Source organism: Suillus paluster (assembly GCF_016628075.1).
Source record: "Suillus paluster strain FC165 chromosome Unknown EDB91scaffold_15, whole genome shotgun sequence".
NCBI classification, from domain to species: domain Eukaryota; kingdom Fungi; phylum Basidiomycota; class Agaricomycetes; order Boletales; family Suillaceae; genus Suillus; species Suillus paluster.
The window spans coordinates 570024-589780 of NW_024537575.1; the positions used below are offsets into that span (position 1 = coordinate 570024).

At 48.1% G+C, this 19757-nt stretch overlaps 6 protein-coding genes across 6 annotated transcripts; 2 read left to right on the top strand and 4 right to left on the bottom strand.

Annotated features, from left to right (window-relative positions):
* Positions 1–587: 587 nt before the first annotated feature.
* On the bottom strand, positions 588–2328 carry EDB91DRAFT_1220677 (uncharacterized protein). The gene is made up of 4 exons (XM_041320897.1): positions 1869–2328; positions 1138–1813; positions 824–994; positions 588–768 (listed from the first exon to the last, which is right to left on the bottom strand). Exons 1-4 carry the CDS (start codon positions 2242–2244, stop codon positions 765–767), a joined length of 1227 nt encoding a protein of 408 aa, XP_041179247.1. The 5' UTR covers positions 2245–2328; the 3' UTR covers positions 588–764.
* A 908-nt stretch (positions 2329–3236) lies between these two features.
* On the bottom strand, positions 3237–4660 carry EDB91DRAFT_1122439 (uncharacterized protein). The gene is made up of 7 exons (XM_041318290.1): positions 4443–4660; positions 4297–4389; positions 4156–4242; positions 4002–4106; positions 3771–3944; positions 3463–3720; positions 3237–3413 (listed from the first exon to the last, which is right to left on the bottom strand). Exons 1-7 carry the CDS (start codon positions 4537–4539, stop codon positions 3364–3366), a joined length of 864 nt encoding a protein of 287 aa, XP_041179248.1. The 5' UTR covers positions 4540–4660; the 3' UTR covers positions 3237–3363.
* A 1381-nt stretch (positions 4661–6041) lies between these two features.
* EDB91DRAFT_1200080 (cytochrome P450) lies at positions 6042–8378 on the bottom strand (the record flags this gene model as incomplete). The annotated part of the gene is made up of 14 exons (XM_041320646.1): positions 6042–6245; positions 6296–6428; positions 6485–6498; positions 6551–6673; positions 6723–6747; positions 6800–6856; positions 6909–7098; positions 7148–7161; positions 7218–7323; positions 7375–7487; positions 7546–7697; positions 7750–7938; positions 7991–8120; positions 8180–8378. 14 exons carry the CDS (start codon positions 8373–8375, stop codon positions 6161–6163), a joined length of 1527 nt encoding a protein of 508 aa, XP_041179249.1. The 3' UTR covers positions 6042–6160.
* An 824-nt stretch (positions 8379–9202) lies between these two features.
* On the top strand, positions 9203–10715 carry EDB91DRAFT_1122461 (uncharacterized protein). Its single transcript, XM_041318291.1, has 3 exons — positions 9203–9224; positions 9288–10415; positions 10476–10715. Exons 2-3 carry the CDS (start codon positions 9411–9413, stop codon positions 10614–10616), a joined length of 1146 nt encoding a protein of 381 aa, XP_041179250.1. The 5' UTR covers positions 9203–9224; positions 9288–9410; the 3' UTR covers positions 10617–10715.
* A 119-nt stretch (positions 10716–10834) lies between these two features.
* Positions 10835–12051, top strand: EDB91DRAFT_1122464 (uncharacterized protein). Its single transcript, XM_041318292.1, has 4 exons — positions 10835–11331; positions 11401–11547; positions 11603–11913; positions 11951–12051. Exons 1-3 carry the CDS (start codon positions 11217–11219, stop codon positions 11620–11622), a joined length of 282 nt encoding a protein of 93 aa, XP_041179251.1. The 5' UTR covers positions 10835–11216; the 3' UTR covers positions 11623–11913; positions 11951–12051.
* Positions 12052–12793: 742 nt separating this feature from the next.
* Positions 12794–18091, bottom strand: EDB91DRAFT_1246605 (ABC-2 type transporter-domain-containing protein; the record flags this gene model as incomplete). The annotated part of the gene is made up of 21 exons (XM_041322683.1): positions 12794–12886; positions 12939–13195; positions 13247–13344; positions 13393–13757; positions 13811–14011; positions 14060–14162; positions 14212–14376; positions 14427–14542; positions 14592–14706; positions 14758–14874; positions 14948–15027; positions 15081–15461; positions 15521–15736; positions 15790–15985; positions 16042–16263; positions 16314–16409; positions 16459–16768; positions 16817–17076; positions 17128–17557; positions 17605–17811; positions 17869–18091. The coding sequence occupies 21 exons, from the start codon at positions 18089–18091 to the stop codon at positions 12794–12796; spliced, it is 4251 nt and encodes a 1416-aa protein (XP_041179252.1).
* Positions 18092–19757: the final 1666 nt, after the last annotated feature.

Here is a 19757-nt window from a genome sequence, read left to right on the forward strand (position 1 = left end):
TATCCCCGACTCCCACGATGCCAGCGCGTAGAAGTTCTGGCGGATGCAAAACGTACACTGAGCGCGAATGCATATTCAGCTTGAGAGACTGCATCGCCGGTCCTGCCGCATCATGGGGTGCAGTGATTTGATGAGACCAATCGTTTGGAGTACCACCATGATGCACCAGCGTCTGAAAATAGCCACCATCACAACTGGACACTTGCAAACAGAAGCTTCACGTCGAAAACCTGTGGAAACACTCTAGAAAACCTGCACCCGAAATGACAAGTCAATCAGTAACAGGTTTTTAGAGCACCGCATATACCAACAGGATTTGAGTATCACGATATTTGTGGGACTGCCGCCTGGGAACGCATCGGCTTTCACAAATACCACAAATGAGGAGTAGTGCCAGTATGTCTTGTATAAGTGAAGTGCGGTGAACTACTTATGAACTCTCCAGTGGCTGACCTAATAGACGATATAGGTTTTTCCGCGCTGATTCAGTGGCCGCAGACCAGAACAATCTCACGCACATCAATGTGTGGGGTAGAACCAGACAACTTAGGGTCTTTGTTAACCGGGACATGAACCAATGAACTCACCGAACACGCGAATCTAAATTTCACGACCATAAATGCGAAAACATAAAAAGATAAGATGGAGCTAAGATGGGGCGGAGGATCAGAATTACCGTACAAGCATGAAGCATCAGAATTCAGGCATGTGTGATGTAATATACTCTCTAGGTGCTACGGCTGCGAATCAGACTGTCTGACGTGCTATCTAGGAGACAAACATTTAAGTCCGCCATCTAGAAATGGTTCTGATGCTGACTCACCTCCGCACAGCGTTTTCAATATCTCCCCATACCAAGTTCTGGACGCCTTCACCCTCTCGTCCGACGCGATGTGGTCCCATGATGGCACCGTCATCGAGACGCTCCAGTCGTAAACTTTCACGGCGGATGTAGGAGACAAGTGTGACCATAAGTTCAGGATAGGTGATGTACCTAGGATAAATGGTTATTAGCATGGAATAACGTAGATGGGAGATACCATTAATGCGTTATAACACAAGCACCATGAGTATTGCGCGACAGGTAATATTGTCGACATGTTCTAAGGAAGCGCCATGAAGGAAGAATATACGCACCGGTCGTTCTCCGAAGGAGTAAAATCGTGGACACCGCTATTGTCGTCCTTCAACTCTTCCTTATCCACATCCACCTTGCTCACGTCCTCAACAAGTCCACCGACTAGATTAACCGCTCTCCTGTAACTGCTCCCGTCACCCTCCTGACCCAACCCGATTCCGCTTGCACCCCGCGCACCAAGTAAATTCCTCCAAACTGCTGCAGCCATCTCGGCATCGCCCCTCACAAGGCCAAGGTCGAGACTCATTCCCATCCCTGCCCATTGTTCTTTTAGAATTTTCATCTGCCTGGTGATCAATTTTTCGGGTGCACGGGAACGTTTCTCGAGTTTCACGGCCTCTTTGTAGGCTTTGGTTGAAGGAAAAGTGCTTTTGGACGCAAGAGGGGTGGGGGTGGTGTAAAAGGAGCTGTGTGGATAGGGAGAGAGATAAGAACCATCTTCAGCACTGCTAGGTAGGCTTGGTGAGTATGGCGAAGAAGAACGAGGGGGTAGGAGGCCTGGCTGGAGGACAGCACGCAAGCGTTCTTCGACGTCCTGGAAGAAGTGGTCAATGAGCCCTTGGATGTGCTTTGTCCCATGTGGTGCAGGAAGGGCACGTAGTCGGACAGTGAGCAGCCAAACATGCAGGTTTGTGATTGTAAACCAGGACTGGAAAGTTGGCGGAAGAGCGCATGCTTGGGTGGGAATTAATTAAGCTAGCTACAAGTCACGAGGAGTTGCTGCACACACCTTCTCTCCAAAATGCAGACTGCTGATCAGCATGCGTGGCACATAAGGTGTTGTACAAGTGTAGAGCACGCCGGTTAGCAAACTGTTGCGGTGAGCCATAGCCAAGGACGCGTGCTACGGAGATGAATATTGAGAAAAGGAGTGGAGAAGATTTGACTTTCGTGGTCAGCCATGACTGCTCCCGCTGTGGCACAGACTCGGAAGATGGAGGAGAAGACGTTGAAGTCGGTTTCAATTTTGGTGCAGCCGCAGCTGAGCGCGTCAACGATGATGAAATCACGCGTACATTTCTATGCGCAATATTAAAAGGGGGGTATCCCTTTACTTGGTGTGCTGAACGAATAACGCGACGTACGAGAAATTGCTGTGAAGACATGCCAGAGAACTGTAAGCAGACTTGCACTTCTCCGAGTTCACGAAAAATTGGCTTATGTAAGCGACCAGTGACCCCTTTTTCAAGCGACCTCTCGCGATAACCAAGGGAATATCTTTAGTACACCATCCAGCTTATAAAATGATCGCTCATCACATCACATCACAGGGCACGATTCGGATTCTTTCGACGACGTCCCGTGCAAACCTTGCACAAGGTTTGCGCCACTAGCATCATCGTGTAACCTTTGGTGATCATTACAGTGAGACCCCAGTTATGGTAACTAGGCTCACCGACACTAGTTTCACAAGTTCAACGACGCCCACAACATTAATCTGCTCTAGACAGACCAAATTAGAACGAAAGTCATCCTGTATTATCAATAACGCAAGCCTGGTGCTGTCTTATCGTCCAACTACTACGGGAAACGTACTCTGACTGTCAACTGCGTCCACAACGTAAGTTTGCTCCCGCTTCAGATCCCATATACGTAGATATGGACAAGGTATGCGTTACATAATGTCACCACTATAGACCCCTTCTTGAACTTCTAAACGCCATGCGGTAGCGCCATGGGTGAGCCAGTTAGATAAACCTCTCATGCCAACCGAGGTTTCAAAGCAACGTTCCGTCCCTTATACATAATCTCATATAATTGTACTCCCACTCCAATGATTGTAATTCCCGAGAAAGAACCGGTATCAATAATGTTCCAATGACAATTCATGACGGCCTGACATATGATTCTGGCCGTTCTGATGGGTAGAGCGGTCCATAACATCCACAACGTCTAATTGGCATGGGGCTCTCGAGAACTGCGACCTCGAGTTACCATGACCTTTCACGGTATGCAACGCAAGCTCTCAAATGCCCAAAGAACACAAGCTCCAGGTAAATCGAGATCGCTGCTCCATGGGTACACGTATGGAAACAATACCATTTACACTTGCACTTCATGAAAGAAACGACATTCTCAATCATTTCATCACACAATGGAGATGTCAAGGAAAATGCATTATGCGGCTATGAAATACGTGGTTGAACGAGTGACAGTTATAAACGATTGGCAGGGTATGTGCACGACGCGGGTATGAGATGTTGCTTTTAGAGTACTTCACTCATTCATTGGGAGGCGGCATTGAGCTTGAGGTTGTTGACAGCATTGATGACGACTAAAAACATTTGTAAAGCGCTGAGATTGTGAGTGGGATGGATACTTACCAGCTGTAACGTCCACTACATCACGCTTGTGTTGATTGAGCGCGTCGACATCAGCGTTGTTGAGGAGATTCTGGATATATGCAACAACCTCAGCGACCGACTTGGTATCACCGCGCTTGTGTTGATCGAGCACGTTGACACTGGGGTTGTTGATGAGATCCTGGAGATATACTAGGACCTCAGCGACCGTCATGATATCACCGCGCTTGTGCTGGTCTAGCACGTCAACGTCAGGGTTGTTAGCAACGTCCTCAACATCTACACGGTCAATCAGAATCACTCAGCGACAGAAAAAGTACGCGACATACCGACAAAAACATCGGCAAGGGGGTCCGAGCCACGCTTCGACTGCGTCAAGACATTGACGTTGAGGTTTTTGAGAACATCGGTCACCAACGCGGTAAGCTTGACAAGATCGCACTCATGACGCTTCGTCTGCTTCAATATGGAAATGTTCAAGTTGTTGGCAACATCAGTGACAGCTGAATAACAATGATAATCAGACAGAGGATATATATGCAATTGGGAAGATGACATACTTGCTTCAATATCAGCAAGTGTACAGCCGTCAAGGTCATCTGAATCGCCACGCTTGGACTGAGTGAGAATGTTGATGGTAAGATTGTCCAAGACCTTCTGGACCTCTGAGAAGGCGATCAACAATTGCATCAACAAGTGACAGAAGATATCTACCAAGGGTGACCGCAGCAACATCGCAACCGCCGCGCTTGGACTGAGTCAAGATGTTAATTTGACCATTGTTAAGCACGTTGTCCACGACTGTTAAATCCAGGTCAGGTTGCATGTCTCGACCTCTAAGAGAGGTACACTTACTTGCAATGACTTCAACAAGGGTGCACCCATAATCAACATCACCACGTTGAGTCAGTACATTGGCGTTGGGGTTATTGCCGACATTGGTGACAGCTAAAATGAAAGCATAATGAAAACACAGAAGACATCAAGGGGAGGGAACTTACTGGCATCAGCGGTGACGCCGTTAGCAGCGATGGGGGCTGCAAATGCAGGAACAAAAGCCGTGAAGGCAGCAAAAAGAGCGAAGGACTTGGACAGCATGGTCACAGTGGGGGGCGGTTGGAGGGAGTAGGGAGAACGTGCGCGAAGGAAAGCAGGGGACAAAAAGCTAAGACTAGCAGGCTGGTGTTCTGTGGCGCTCGCGCTCGCATTTTATACTGCAAGAAGGGCTTGCCGAGAATGCTCCCAGGTATGGGTCCCTAGTCTAACCTCTGTTTGATTCGATTTGATCTGGCATGCAGGCAAGTACTAGTACATGTAATTGAAGGACGCGGCGAATTGTCAGGAAATCACAGAAGGGCCGAAGACACACCTAAAGGAGTTCTAGTTTTCGTATTGAGGGCTCGTTTTGGATAGTCCGGAGGGACAGTTGCCGTGTTTGGTGACAACTCCGCTAATGAGATGTCCCTTCAACCCTGGGATGCCCTCAAGGGTGAACGTGATTCTACGTAAACTCAGGAGAGATTGGCTTGATCGGTGTTCGTGCGTGCTTCAAGTTGCACGAAAAATTGCGTACTTACGTATGACAAGTCGTAAGATCCTAAAATTTAAACCGAAAAGATAAATCGCGTAATTATATTCGAGGCCGTCGCCGGTCTGACATACGTGTTTTTTCAGTGAAGTTCGAGGCTCTCGAGGGTTTGTACTTTAGTGACTGTGTCTGTCAATGGATCAGTTGAAAGTAGCAGAGCATGAGTCGATCCTCACTTATCACGACCTTTCTTTCTATTCCTTCTCGTATACGTAGAGCGATGACTTACATTATGTTTCGCCATCGTGTTTGGCATGAATGATTGATTCGGGCCCTTTCGGGGCAGTAACCGAGAATGTCTGGAATTCTGTTCCGTTCACTAAGCTTTTTTCGGGTCAAGCACTTGGTAACCTGCGGCATACATTATAAAATTCCTTGACCGCCCGGATCCCGCGGATATCGATGCACCCCGTGTCAAGCATGGCGAGCGCGACGATGTCGGTGATCTCAACGACCTGTGAGCTGACTCGACGTCATGCGCGTGCAGTAATCTGACCTGACTCGGATTTCATGATTTCGTGATCTCATGTCATCTTCCTCGTGTCTCGGATCCTGATGGTGAAGTGAACACATCGAGGGCAAATGTTAATGCAGGGAAATCGCACCTTGTGACAAATGAGACACGACTCGGAGAGCCGCATCATGATACTTATCATACGTCAGCCGGAAAGCCTTGTGAGTCCTCGACCTGCAGTACGTACTTTTTTTTACTCAAGTAGTTTCCTTGTCATGAAAGAACGGTCGATACGTAGTGAGGCTGAACTATTGATATAACTTGAAACGACACCAAGTGACCAACCCGACGTTTGCCACGATGTGCACTGCGATGTGCCCATGAGTAATCTTCTATAGTCTTCTATGCATTCGAATTGTGTCATAAATTGAAAGAAGACTGAAGTTGAGTTGTGTCTCGCACTCAGTCTGAGACCACGTCGACCTATTCAGAACGCATGAAAAACGTACGTGCCATCTTTTAATTAGATAAATTTAATGGTGAGATGAGACATATTTCAAAGGTCATCGACACTATTTACAGAGGAGACCCTCAGCGCTCAGCTGACACTGTGCCGCTGTTCAATCATTTGTGATCGTACATACAGAGAACCTAACCAATGCTAAGCGTACAACCGTCTACTTTAAATCCATCATGTCTCGAAGCTGCCTTTCTCTCGTTGTATTGACGATTTCGAATGAGCACCGGAAAGGCTTCGGGCGGCTTCGGACTCAAAGTTAGCCGTTTCTCACGCATACATCTAGATCACTTACACCTGCATGCCGGTGGTGGTTTCCGGCTTTATGTCAATCTTTTCTCCATTTGAGTCCTTGGCATAATCGACGCGCAAGACGGAGAGTATGGTAGCGCATGCAGTCCACAGACTGTTCTCTGCGAACCAACGACCTGCCAAGGGCATATGTCAGCCCCGACATCGCCAGATGAACTATTCATCAACCTACCAGGACACACGCGCCTGCACGAGTCAGTGAGCAACTTGAAAATGACAGCAAGGGTGAAGTAATTACCTGCCATTACCAAAGGCAAAATGATTGACGAAATGGTCCTTCAACTGCCCATCAGCTGTGAGATGCCGATTAGGATCGAAGCGTGATGCGTCGGGAAACGTGTTTTCGTCCCGAGACAGTGCCCTGGGTCATGCTCAGCTCAAGCAATCGGATACGCTGCATCGTAGCATACCACTGATTAACCATTACCACCGCACCTAATCGAACTACAGGTGAGTCATGGTAACCTCGACTTATAGGACTTCGTACCTTTGGGTATAAAGTATCCGCCGTAAATATCATCACTCGTTGTCGCATGTGCCATTCCTGTGAAAGAGGTCAGCGATGCAAGCACAATATTATATTACTACAGATCAACCTAGGGGTACGGGAGGAAACCATCTCAGAACCTCGCGCAGAATGGCGTCAAGGTAGGGTAGTGATGCTTTATCATCAATGCATGGTATTTTATCATGGCTCACAACTTGATTGAGTTCTTCACGAGCCCGGGCTTGGATGTCAGGATAGAGCACCATAGCCATCAGGAATGTTTGCAAGGCGGATGTAGTCTGCGGAACATCAAGGTAAGCGAGGAAGCGATCAGGATTAATGACTTACCGTATCTATGCCGCCTAGGATGTCGTATCCCCGTCAAATAATGAATTTTATCGTCTTAAAAGACCCTTACCTATGTACCCCATCAACGCGACAGCCTTCATCGTGTCTTCATCAGCGTTGTCGTCAGATTGACTGAGGAAGTCAGCGACTAATGACTGTGAAGCAGTACCATTTGCCTACAGGCAAGCAGATCAGGCAAAACATTCATCCACAATGCGAAAACATACCATCTGTGTCTTCACTTCGTTAAAGGGCTCGTTCAAAAGCTGCTGACCTAATTCTCTACAGCGTCCCAGAAGGGCATAGTCTCCACCAAAGCACCAAGTTGGCAACTTTTTGACTGCAACCAACATGCTGAATCTTTAAATCTACTTCGTCGACAGCATGGAAGCACTCACGGAAAGGAAGGGCTGTGAATATGGCAGCCCTCTCGGGCGACAGAAGATGTGTGGCAATACCAAGGAGTTCATTCGCGCGGGCAAGGAATGGGTCTTGAAGTCCGTAAGTAGCGTGTCCGTATGTCAAGGCCATGATCAGGGATGCCGTGTATCTGTGTTTGATCGTCAGCTGGACCAGACGTCATCACTGAATTAGGTACGAACGCCTGAGTGGGTTTGTGCATGTCACTGGTTGCATTCAAAAGGTTGAAGACTAGTTCATTCGCGTGGCGAGAGAACAACTCCCGGTATGAGGCAGAGGCTTCAGGCCGAAGCACTTGATGGAAGATCTTGCGATGTTGTCGCCAAGTCTCGCCATACGGAAGGAGCACAGTGTTGAAAGTCAGTCCTGCCCTGCCTCGACAGTTGATCAAGAACTGGCTGAACGATAACCAGGGAAACATACATTGCATTGGTAGGAATAACGGGACGATCCGAGTAAATTGCAGAACGCCCGTCCACCAACTCCCGCGCGATCGTTTCGGAGCTTATGATGATCATGTCGATCCCAAGGACGCGAGAGTGAATAATTTTTCCTGTGATCAGTTATGAATCAAATCGAAGCATTCGACGAAGAGGCCACTGGACTACCAACCAAATGTCTTTCCCCACGCAGTGTATGTGAGCCAAGGTCGTTTAGCGTTCATTTGGAGTGCGTTGCCCAAGAATGGTAAGCCACGAGGGCCAGGTGGCAGAGGCAAAGGGTAGGCACGCCTGCGAGCCAGACGCAAAGCGGCGACCAGAGAAATAATACATGAAATCCCTACAGCGAGAATACGAGCGGAGAGCATGGGAAGGGATTAGTCGAAACTAAGACATGTTCGTTCACCTTATAAAGGGAAAAGGGGTCTTTGATAGCCGAAAATGGTAACTTGGAGGTGAACGCGAATGGAGAGATATTCTGGAACGGGGAAGAGGCTAGGCGATATTTGTACTCATCCGTTGTTGGAAATCTTTAATATTCGCTCAAAAATGGAGCGAAAGGTTCGAGTTGCTCACCTGTGAAACTAGCTTACTTGCCTTGCCAGATAGGGCTACCGATCTGGAGCTTTCGACAATATACTTTGTCTCAGTGGTGAAACACAGCCTTGTCGCTTCGGTGTCTCCAGTATCTCTCGAATAATTATATCTGCTCGCGCCAAGCCACGGACCCTAATACAGAAGCCATGATCTACAGCAATAAGTAGTCTCGACCCAAACGTTCTGGGAAGCGGAGTTGACACCGCTGGCGCTTCAAGAACCCCAGGGAGGTCTCAGAACGTTTGATTCGAGACTAAGCAATCAGACACTGAGTTAAACAGGAAATGCCACCGCATCGAATACCTTCAAATTAGGGCATCGAATTGTGAGACATATACGACGCCACAGACTGTATTGCCTTAGTCTTTGAAGATACCACAGTGGTAAAGTGCGCGTCTGAACACCTTGACACCGTTATCAAATCATCGTACATAACGAAATACGGCACATAAAGGTTCGAAAAAGCTTAGTGTATCCGCAGAACCCAAATAGTGTCGGTGCGTAGTAAAATGGATCCAAACATTGAGACGCACCGAGAGGTTAGTGCATACTTGGGTTGTGGAGGAAGCTGATCTGGCAGCGCTGATGCGTCATATGTGCAGGTATCAATCTTCTAGCTACTATCGTGAGTAGATGATCAGTACTAGTATCACGCTCGACCCACATTCGGCCGTGTTGCTTACCAATGTATCAGGTACCAACTCTCTAGGCTTTTGCGCGCGCTATTGTCACGCAAGACAACGCGCGTCCTCACGCAACTGAAGACCAGTTGTGGACCACCTGTCAAGAGTAGCAATCAAAGCGTGATGAACAAAGACGCATGCCACTGGGCTGGCACACTGATCATTTTAGGCACCGTGGACGCAGCACAACGAACCCGTCAAAGCCGTCCACAAGGCTCGGGATATAAAAAACATACCTCAGAGCGTCTATGGAGATCACCAAAAATTGTTCGTTGTGCCCTGCGTGTTCTTTCATTGACTCTAGTCATACTCCACATTATCATGGAAGATATGTCCATCACAACAGTCACGACACGCTCCGGTAGCGTTACTTCAATGAGCATCACCAACGCTCTGTCACTCTCCACCACCGACAGACTCACCCCCGCCGAGAGAAAGGCCTTCGGTAAATCAGATTACAAGGCTGGCAAGGTTCTTGGTGTTACACTCACACGCAATCACGTGGAGCAGGCGAACCAGGATAGGAGACTTGCTTCAGTTCCATGTCCAGATCAACAAGATACCCAAGGCGGCAATACCCTGGGAGAGATGATGGCTCTCATAGGTGCAAAGCGTTCACGTAACCGCAGTACAAGCGCCGTCACGATCATTAGGCCGCTCAAGAACCTTGGCCGCGGGCTCGCTTCAGGTGTGGGAATGGACTTGGTAGAGAAGCGGAACAAGAAGCGAAGAGTTGCTGGGGAGTATACGCAACGCGTGGTCTTCGGGCCCTTGTACTCCAACGAGTCACGCGACCAGGAAGACAAGGAAGAATTGTCGACTGCCGTTAGGGACGATAGTGCATGCTCGTTCTTGAGGCTAGACGAGAGTGAGGATACCAACACGCCTCTTGCAGGCAAGTTTCTGGTGGGAGATGATGAAGAGGGGGAAGATGATCTATTCGGCAATTTCCCAAGGGGCTTTGTTTGGGACGTCGAAAATCCGTTTGCCAAACCCCCGAGTGGCAACCTTCAGCGATATTTCGAAGCAATGCGACTTAGCGAAATGATTGGACCATTGGATGCTGCGCCGGATGCATCTCTCTGCTACACAACTAATTTTTGGACATCTTCCGAAGAAGAAAAAAGTCTGGCGCTCTCCTCTGATGACTCGTTCGACGACATGCTTCATCCGACGGAACGGGCTTACCTCGATTTTTTGATTGCACAGGACGAAGCCGACGAGCAGCCAATGGAGAGGAGAAGAAAAATAAGGGCAGTATTACGGTCCAAGAACAAGATGTTGGATGTGTTGGGAGCAGAGGCGCGACAAGCTGTCGATAACTGTTGAATACAATATGTTTCGAAGACAAATTTAGGGTGACTTGCTGGTCAAGCTTTCAAGCATAAGGACACACTCGACCAAGTTTTCGAGTCAGTGAAGCTTCGAAGAAGCAAGTTCTGCAGCTTCCCCCTGGACCCTCGGGTGATTATAAATGTCACGTGGCTTAGAAGGTTAACAGCTCGCTTCAACTAAATCAACTTCCTTCAACTTTTGTTTCTTGCCAGCAGCGATCGTAGGTACCATGGGGCTGAGGCTGGCAGTATACTATCATTCGACGGGAAATGCACAATTTTCACGAGCTCTGGAGTGCATTGTGCATTACCCATCGATTGTGCATTCCGGATCAGGTGATAGTACTAGTACTGGGTATTCATTCTCCATTCTCCATTTCGTTCCATTTTGTCAGCATCAGAAGTTAGAACATCTTCTTAAACTCCGATGCTAGACGTCATACTACACTCAGTACACTAGCGTCAATGGAAGCCAGTCGGGCACGGGCAAGCATGGCGCTATTGACGGAAAATTTAGTATATAAGTGACCAACTCCGCGGGCGCGATTCCAACGTTCCCCCACCATTCAATTCTTCCAGATCGTCTAAGAGCAGAATGCGCACTTCAGCTCTCCTTGCACTCTTTTTCAGTTTCTTCTTCGTTATTGGGATGACGGTCTGTCTCCCTTTATCACTACCAGATTCCGATTATGCTCTTGTTATAACCCGTGGTAAGCAACTTCTCGAAATATCGCTTGGGTCATGGCTAACGCGCTCACTTTTCACTTACTATCTCGAAGATACCCTAGGTTCTCAGAACAAACGCGTCATGGACCCTGTAACTGGCCCTCTTGAACAGTTCCTCAGGATGTTAGGCAATCCACGCCTGCGTGAAATGCAATTACAGGTCGAAGACTACTGTTCCCATTTTTCTTGCCGCAAGCCGAGTGAGTGCAAATGACCCGTCTTGCGACTGATGCGGAACTTATAAGCAATACCCAGAGGAGACATTCTACATCTAATATTTATACCAGACAACAAGAGTTGTTCTGGTCGCTTTGCAATATTTTTCAAATGTGTATCCTTCGGACTGTTGTACCATCGGCAGGCAGACTTTGTTTCAGTATGTCACCCTTGTCCCAACGATTCAAATTACTTGCAAGTATATAACTTATCGTTGACTTATCGTGTATATATGCTTCTCTGTAGAAGCTTGTCTCACTTAGCTCGCGTATATCAAAGTCACTCGCGACTGTATAGCAGCAGACTGCGTTACCGTTTCTTGCGCCCAAATTCTTTGTTCCGCAACTCAATACTTATTTGACAGTACGAACTACTTATGGTGATTCGTACTGTTTTGCGCAGACTACATAATTGAAATGCTTCTTCCTTACACGCAATGTATATACGCGCGTTGCAACGTTGAGACCTCGCCACGCATATGTAAGTACTTGCTACGATTCGTTGATGGCGACATAAGCGAACGGATAAACTCAATTGATAAGGTAGTTCTGAAGCGCGTTCATCGAACCTCACGTGATCAATGGAAAAACATACTTATGTCGAGAACTTTACAGAATTTACATTAGCTGATCGTAAATTTCTCCAGATATCCCGACATAACAATTCGACTACGAGACATATAGTAAACATGGGAGCACACAAAAACGCAGGGATATGATAGAAACTTGCGAGCACTTTCCGATTTTCGAAAAGATGAGGAACGAGTTTGGCATGTTATTATCTTCACTGTTGTCTAGTTTCCCCTATTAGACAGATCAACTAGAAGGAAGAGAGACCAAGCGTAAATTCAATTCCTGGGTAACAATCGATAGCTAATTGACAGCTAATATGTGCACCCAAATATTCTAAACCTTTGGTCTCAGTGATTCAAGCTTCCCGAATCTTGATCCACAACACTCAGACTAATACTGGTATCCATATAATACTTTACAAGAGATTTGAATCTAATAACATCTATAGTACACAGATTCTGTTAGGTATAATACATTCTTTTTGTTGTCCTGTTGCACTCTCGCACTTTCGACCTGAGACAGACATACAGATACTACATTTTAGCTTGTTTGTTACTTATCCTAAACTTATCCTGCATAGTGTCACAGCCCTGTCCATCACGTGAGGTTCGATGAACGTGCCCGAGAACTACCTTACGCAGTATGCATTAGTCGCGATCTATTTGCCACGAGTCAACTTCTGCTTGAGAGAAGAAAACACGCTGACGGTGCGATTGCGCATGAAATATGTGAACCAGAAAATAGCGATGATCTATAGATCTTACATGAGCACGAGTTCCAAGCAACAGCCAGCAGTGACTCACGTTGAACGCGACGAATCCGAAGACGATGCCTAGGTCACGCCAATGATCGCTGAATTTAATGTTGAACCTCGAGAACATGTACTGGTCAGCAGTCGTGTAAGGGCAGTACTGGCAACTCTCTGCGGCTTCGGGGTTCGTGAGGTAGCCGCCGGCGAATTCTACGAAGGGAGTCATGTAGTTGGCACACGTCAAACCCTCCGGCGGGTTGACGGAGACTAGTTCCGTGAGCGAGCAGATTATAGCTGTCCCACCGATAGCTACGAGGGCTACAATGAATAAAATTGTTTAGCAAAAAATCATTCACGAACCTTGACCAAGGAGGCCCTGGATGATGTATGTGAAAGGAGAGGCCCTGTACATCCATTTCCACCAATTAAGCTCGATGAACGGCTGGATGACGCCATCACTGGTGGATCATTAGCATGGGTACCGTGGGTCAAAAGGTGCATTTCACAAGACCATGATAAAGACAATGAGAGTTGTATAGTACAGTGATGCAACTGGAGCGGTTGGCGCCATGGACGCGATGCCATGTCCAAGCGTGGTATAATACAATGGGAAGGCGATGGAGAAGATGAGGAATGTGTAGCCTGCCCGGTCTGTCGGGTATCCAACGGTCCAGTACCAGGAGAAAAAGAACATTGCCGAACTCGTCATGTTCCAAGGAAGTTCAACAGCTAGCTGTGACATGACGAGAGCGGTCCAGTGATACATTCTGCTAGAACGTTCACGGATTTCGTAGACCGTCCGAATATCGATGTAGACGGCCATCAGCTGATGGACGAGGGGAACACAAAGCACAAGGGCGAGGAAGACTGACTAAAGAGGTGTGAGAGTGTTATTAAACGAAGAACCTTGATGGATATATTTACAAACAGCTTGTCTTGGGTACCCTGCAAAGAGTTATTTGCCTGGAAGAATGTAAAGCCCACGAGGAGACCGCCGGCGATGTTAAGCACAAACTTGGAGCAGATGTATATGGGATTGCGCCAGTATGCTTGGAAGTTCCGATGGGCGAGGGCAACGAACTGGTAAGACCATGAAGTGGCAAAGGCAGACAACTGGACGCTAAGCTGTTGTGGGCGAGTACGACCATGTTATTGCATCTTCTCGATCTGAACTTGAAGCTGCGCCGCTTCTGAGGAACACATCCAGACCTCGTACCAATCAGTAGTCGAGATTGCCGTTGCTCCCGCGCCTATTACGTCGAGCATGTATTCCGCTCTTGAATGCCCCGGTTAGCGCAAGACCCGGTATGACTGCCCTTACTCACGGGTTGGCGTCGGGGCCGCAGCGTGGAGCACCATTGCGCTCAAAGTAGTCCAACATGGTCGACGAGTTCTTGCCGATGTCGCCAAAATAGTCGGTCCGTCCACCCTTGCCAAGGAGCAGCAATCTGTCAAAGACCTGGAAGAGCTCCGCTGAAGGTTGATGTATTCTGTGAAGTTCATAAGCAGTGGGAAACCCAATTGTAGAAACGGCACGCACGTGCAGAGAATGGCCTGACCATGGTCAGCAAGCTCACGAAGGAACTGCACGATAGCCCAGGCAGATTGCGAGTCGAGACCAGACGTAGGTTCGTCCAAGAAGAGTAGAAGTTTCGGCTGTTATGTGCCTGAGCACAACTTCCACAGAAGGGATTGTAGTTCGAACCTTGGCAGCAAGCTCCACCGCGATGGTGGTGCGTCTACGGTGCTCGACACCGAGAGAGCCAACGATAGCATCAGCGTACTCCTCTAGACCACACATTGCAAGGCACTTGTCAACGCTGCACTGGCAAGTCAAGCAGCGGTTGATCATGGACATAAGTCATACGCACAATGCTTCCTTTTCAGCGAGAGGAACTGACTGGGGCTGGCGAAGATTGGCAGAGAAAAGGAGCGCTTCACGAACAGTCGCCTCGAGAAGGTGAGTGTCGAGTTGTTGGCAATAACCACTAAGCATGACAGTCAGGTAAGGTCGGCACAGATTGGGACGGTACTCGCATTTGAGCCTGGAAGTCTACAGACAGCGGCCGTCCGTTAACGAAGCAGTCACCAGTCACCACACCAGCACCGACGCGTTGTGCAAGAACATTCAAAAGTGTGGTCTGCAAGCATTGAATTCAACGGCATGCTCTACTGGTATCATAGGAAGTTATACCTTTCCAGCGCCAGATTCACCCATCAACGCAGTGAGCTTCCCAGGGGCGACAAAGCCCGTGATGTCTTCAAGAAGGCGTTTCATCCCTCCACCAATGGGGACTTCATACTGCAGGTGCTGCCAAGTGAAGAGGTCCGTAACCGTGGTTTCCTTCTCGACATTGTCGAAAGTCGAGGAATCGCCTGCCTTGGATCGGCATCCAGAATGAATCTCTGCATCTACCGTCTCCTCGTCAAGGGCCTTAGCATTCTCGTTGATAGCACTGGAGCCATGCTTGAATAGAACGACGGCGCTGTCGAAAGCAAACGAGGTATTGCATTCTGTGGCAACTAGGAGAACGGCCAAGAACCCAAGGTAGAAGCCACACATGACGGCAAAGTTCTGGGGGGGGGGGGGGGGGGGTATCATGAGCTATTCACAAAGTATTGCGACCGGCCTACCCTCCAAAGATGACCATACCAAAAGTCGAACGTCAATTCAACATAGATGTTGCCATCCACAAGTAGCTGCCCGGGTTGCGACCCGACTGTTGTGCACACCTGGTTTGCAAGCGAGACATTTGCGTAGCCAGGACCTTGAGGAACAAGAGTAGAGCAGACTCCGTCAAGCGTATGGAACTCGTTCACTACAAGTCCACCGAGCCCCCACCACAAAGGCTAAGACAGCGATATTGTCACTAAGCAAAAGAAGTCAACAAGGGATGACGTACGTTCAACCACATGATCCACCGCAAGCCCGTCGGAGCGGTCGGCCAAGGAACTGTGTATCCACTATAGAGCAACATTAACAGAACGAAGATACCGCTAGCAGCCAATGCGCTGGCACGAGTTTTAAAGCTTGCGGCAACTGCTCTGAAGAATGACTTCATGGTTTGCGACATTAAGAAGATAAAAAGGTAAAATGTGCTGTTGTGCAGCAGCGTAAGTATGAAATCCAAGACCGTACTACTTGAACAACTCACGAGAACTGTGCGGCGGAACGTTGCAACCCAACTAGCAGGTAAAGTATCACAGCGAAAACCAGTTGAACGATCAACGTGATCGGAATATCGATGGCGATATGCGCGATGCTCTGGATGAAAGGATAATGTAACGCGGCTTCCTGGTGACGAAGTACGATTGGACGCTGGACGAAGAGCGCAGGAATTTCTGCAACAGATGTAAGAGCATTGAAGAACAAAGAGCTGAAAGAGTCGTGAGGCACAACTTAGATCAAGACAAGGAAGATACTTACAAGAACAGAACACTTCCGCGAGAGAAATAGGCCGAAGTGTCATTTGGAGCGTTCAGAAAGACGGTGCCGATAATTATCGCTTGGAAGACCTGAGCACTATTATCCAGTGTCATTGAGGGTTGGACAAAAAGATAATGTCACCTACGCCAGTTGTACACAGAGCTCAAACTTATTACCAAGAATCACTTGCAGGCCGCGCTTCATGACTACTTTGACTTGCTGGGGGATAGAAGTCATGTAAACAGTGGATCTACTGGCACGTTCAGAGGTCACGCTGGACATGTATGCCTGCTTGCGTTCGTCGTTGCCAACGTAGTGCTCGTGATACTGTTCCATCGCTTTCTGATTCTGACCGCCGAGGTCAGAAGCCATGAAACGACTAGCAAATTCCTCCGACGTCCGCGGGACAAAGCTCTCATATCCAGGGCGGATTTTCCTCCCGTTCGGGTCCGTAACTGACAATGATGATTATATGACAATATAAGAAAACCGGAATGCCTTACCTGCAACCAGGAAATCAGGGATGGTCTGCCTGTTTTGCGGTTCGAAGCCCATATCCATGAAATAATCTTTCGCTGAGTTTGCCGAACCAAAGTAAGACATCTTCCCCTCATCGATGACACAGACCTTGTCGAACAAATCGTACAATTGGTCGCCCGCCTGGTAGAGGGAGACGATCATTGTCGTGCGTTTAACATCTGTGATAGCACGCAATGTGCGGACAAACTCGACTGCGCTCGAGGAATCTAGTCCGCGAGTGGGACTGAATGAGAAACAAGTCAGAGGATTACCACCTTAAATGACGACACCTTACTTATCCCATGCGCCAAGTGTGCCTGCAGAGCCTAAATTTTCCGCGATAGAGACTCGCTTTCTCTCGCCACCTGACACACCTTGAATTTGAGCATTACCAACCAGTGTATTTTTTGAACGGTAGAGGCCAAGGACTTCCATTAGCATCGTAGTGGTATCCTTGACATAGTCCTCGCGAGTCTGGCCGAGAAGACGTGTTGTGGGAGTACGATTTCTGACGGCGAAAGAGAGCGTCTGGTCGACGGTCAGAGTCGGGAAGTGGATGTCATCCTCCGGGCAGTAAGTGACATCGCCACGGAAGGAGTCATGGATCTCCGTCGGGGTGAATGAATCATAGAAAACTTGTCCCTCGACGGCATGATACTCCCCACGTCGGTTGGCAAGTGTCTTGAGGAAGGTCGAACACCCGGAGCCGGGACGACCAAGGACCACTTTATGGAATGTCAAGACTGGAGGTCGAAGAAGGACATGTGCTTACACAGCATTTCTCCAGGAGTGACAACACCCTCGAATCCGGACAAAATGTCTTTAGTTGAGGGATGACGATTTCCCCTCATCTTGCGCATACACGTTGAAGGATGGAAAAGTGAGCCCACGGTTGGCTGGGGGGAGGTACGAGAACCTCCACCAATGACGCGCAAATCTTTAAACATGACACCAAGTTGGCGGTCCTTGATTCCTTCATCTTGACGGCTGAGGGCGAGATAACAAAATGGTGAATCAGACGATCTATGTTATTCACCATGAAACACTTGCCGTTTCATGAGGTCTCTGAGCAGCTGCTCAAATTCAAAAGATTGCTCATAGTTTACGGGGGTTGATTTGTCTGACGATCTATTAGAGAGTGAGAGAGCTGATGTGTCCGAATCTAGTAGGTTGTGAACTGGAATGGCGGGTTGAGCCCTATCTGGGGAGTCTGTTGGTGTATTATGAAAGACGTGTTGTCGTGCATGATTGGGTGCCATAAAAACTTTAAGAATGGGACTACAATGAACGCAGGGAGTGAAACGCATGCAACCTACAGGAATTTATTGGTGAAATTGCTCGGTTGAACTCGGTAGAACCTGACGCCACTAAGTGCAGCTAAGTCCACGGCCCGACACCCACTGAAGGGTCTGTGTTTTGATGAAGAGAAGCATACACTGAACATTTGAACATTGAATATTGAACGTCAGTGATTATGAGGCTGACTTTACTGATCGGATCGGCTTACTATTTATACCTCGCTCATCGTCCGACCTCGTCTGCGCTTCGTATTTCCTGTCCCGAAAGTCGTGCGAGGGTTTGGAACATCTGAGGAAGAAAGAGTAACCGCTCGACAGGCACTGACGGCTAAGTACCCTCCAAATCCAGGTCAGCTATTATAGATGCTCCGTCATCCGGATTAACAAATATTATCCCTACTCGATAATCATTTCGTCAGTTCATTTGCTGTTCGAACAACATGTAAAGAATAAGTAAACTGACAGCGTTATTGAGCTGCAGTTTTGAGTAAGCTGTCTGATCATCATGGTGCCGAGCCGCCGACTCAAGTGCTAGCAGTGATTGCAAGGCTGCTAGTAAGCAAAAGCATACTTACCAGCATCCAACCAGCATCGAGCATGAAGTGACTCGGTCAATCTCCCGCCTGTACTTATAAGTCAGTCGGCTGCTTAAGCGCTTGTTTCCGCAGCGCCTGCGGCAAACCTTACGTCAAAACTTATTACTGAACTTACCATTGACATCTTCAAGTACTAGTGTATGCACTTATTCAGACGCGTCGTCCGACTTCTTATGTTTTTTTATGGATCGGTATTGGGTCCCGACACAAAATAAACCGTTCTGTCAGATAAGTTCGGTCCCGAGTTCTACGAAATGGCCGAAACTGGATGTGTTCAGTTCAGTGCTCGAACCCAGACAAGGAATAACTCTATTACATAATATCGCGAGTAGAAACTTAGCAAAGACTCTGGTATGTACACACTCACCTGTTCAATCTCGAAGCTTGCAGATGAGCTCTTCTTGCGGCCCTCGTGATATCGACGAACAGCTTGGCCTTATCATCTCTTATGTCCTATGTCATGTCCGACAATGGACAACTCTATTGGAAGACCCCGGGTATGCTCGCAGACTGAACACTGAAGAATATCACTAACTCCATCGTATTCAAAGATAACCATATGTGTGACGTCGGATATCCTTGCCATTGGTTCTGACCATCCTAAGGACCAGGCGAGTGAATTCATATCTGACGACCATAACGCAAGCGGCGAAAACCTCGCCTCTTGGTTTACCTATGCACGAATCTTTCTCATCGCCAACGCAGTGCTCCTATGTCCGATTTCAACTGTCTTCACCACGACAGTGGTCGTGGCTCCCGCCTTTCTCCGGACTACTCAGATCAACTTCAATAGATTTGGGCTAGTTTTAAAGCGCCTCCTGGGAAATGTGGTAGAGAAGAGAAGCCTTCTACATCTATACCTGTTGTACTCACACCGCATTGCTTTTCAGATGCGGCTTATAGCGTGTCTTCTTCTGCGTTTTCAGGATCAGGAAGTTTGACTGACACGCTACCGTCTCCATGGAGTACTACTTAATGATAGCCTGGTCGCATGCCATGCAGTAAGTCGGCAGTAGTTATGGTGACATCAT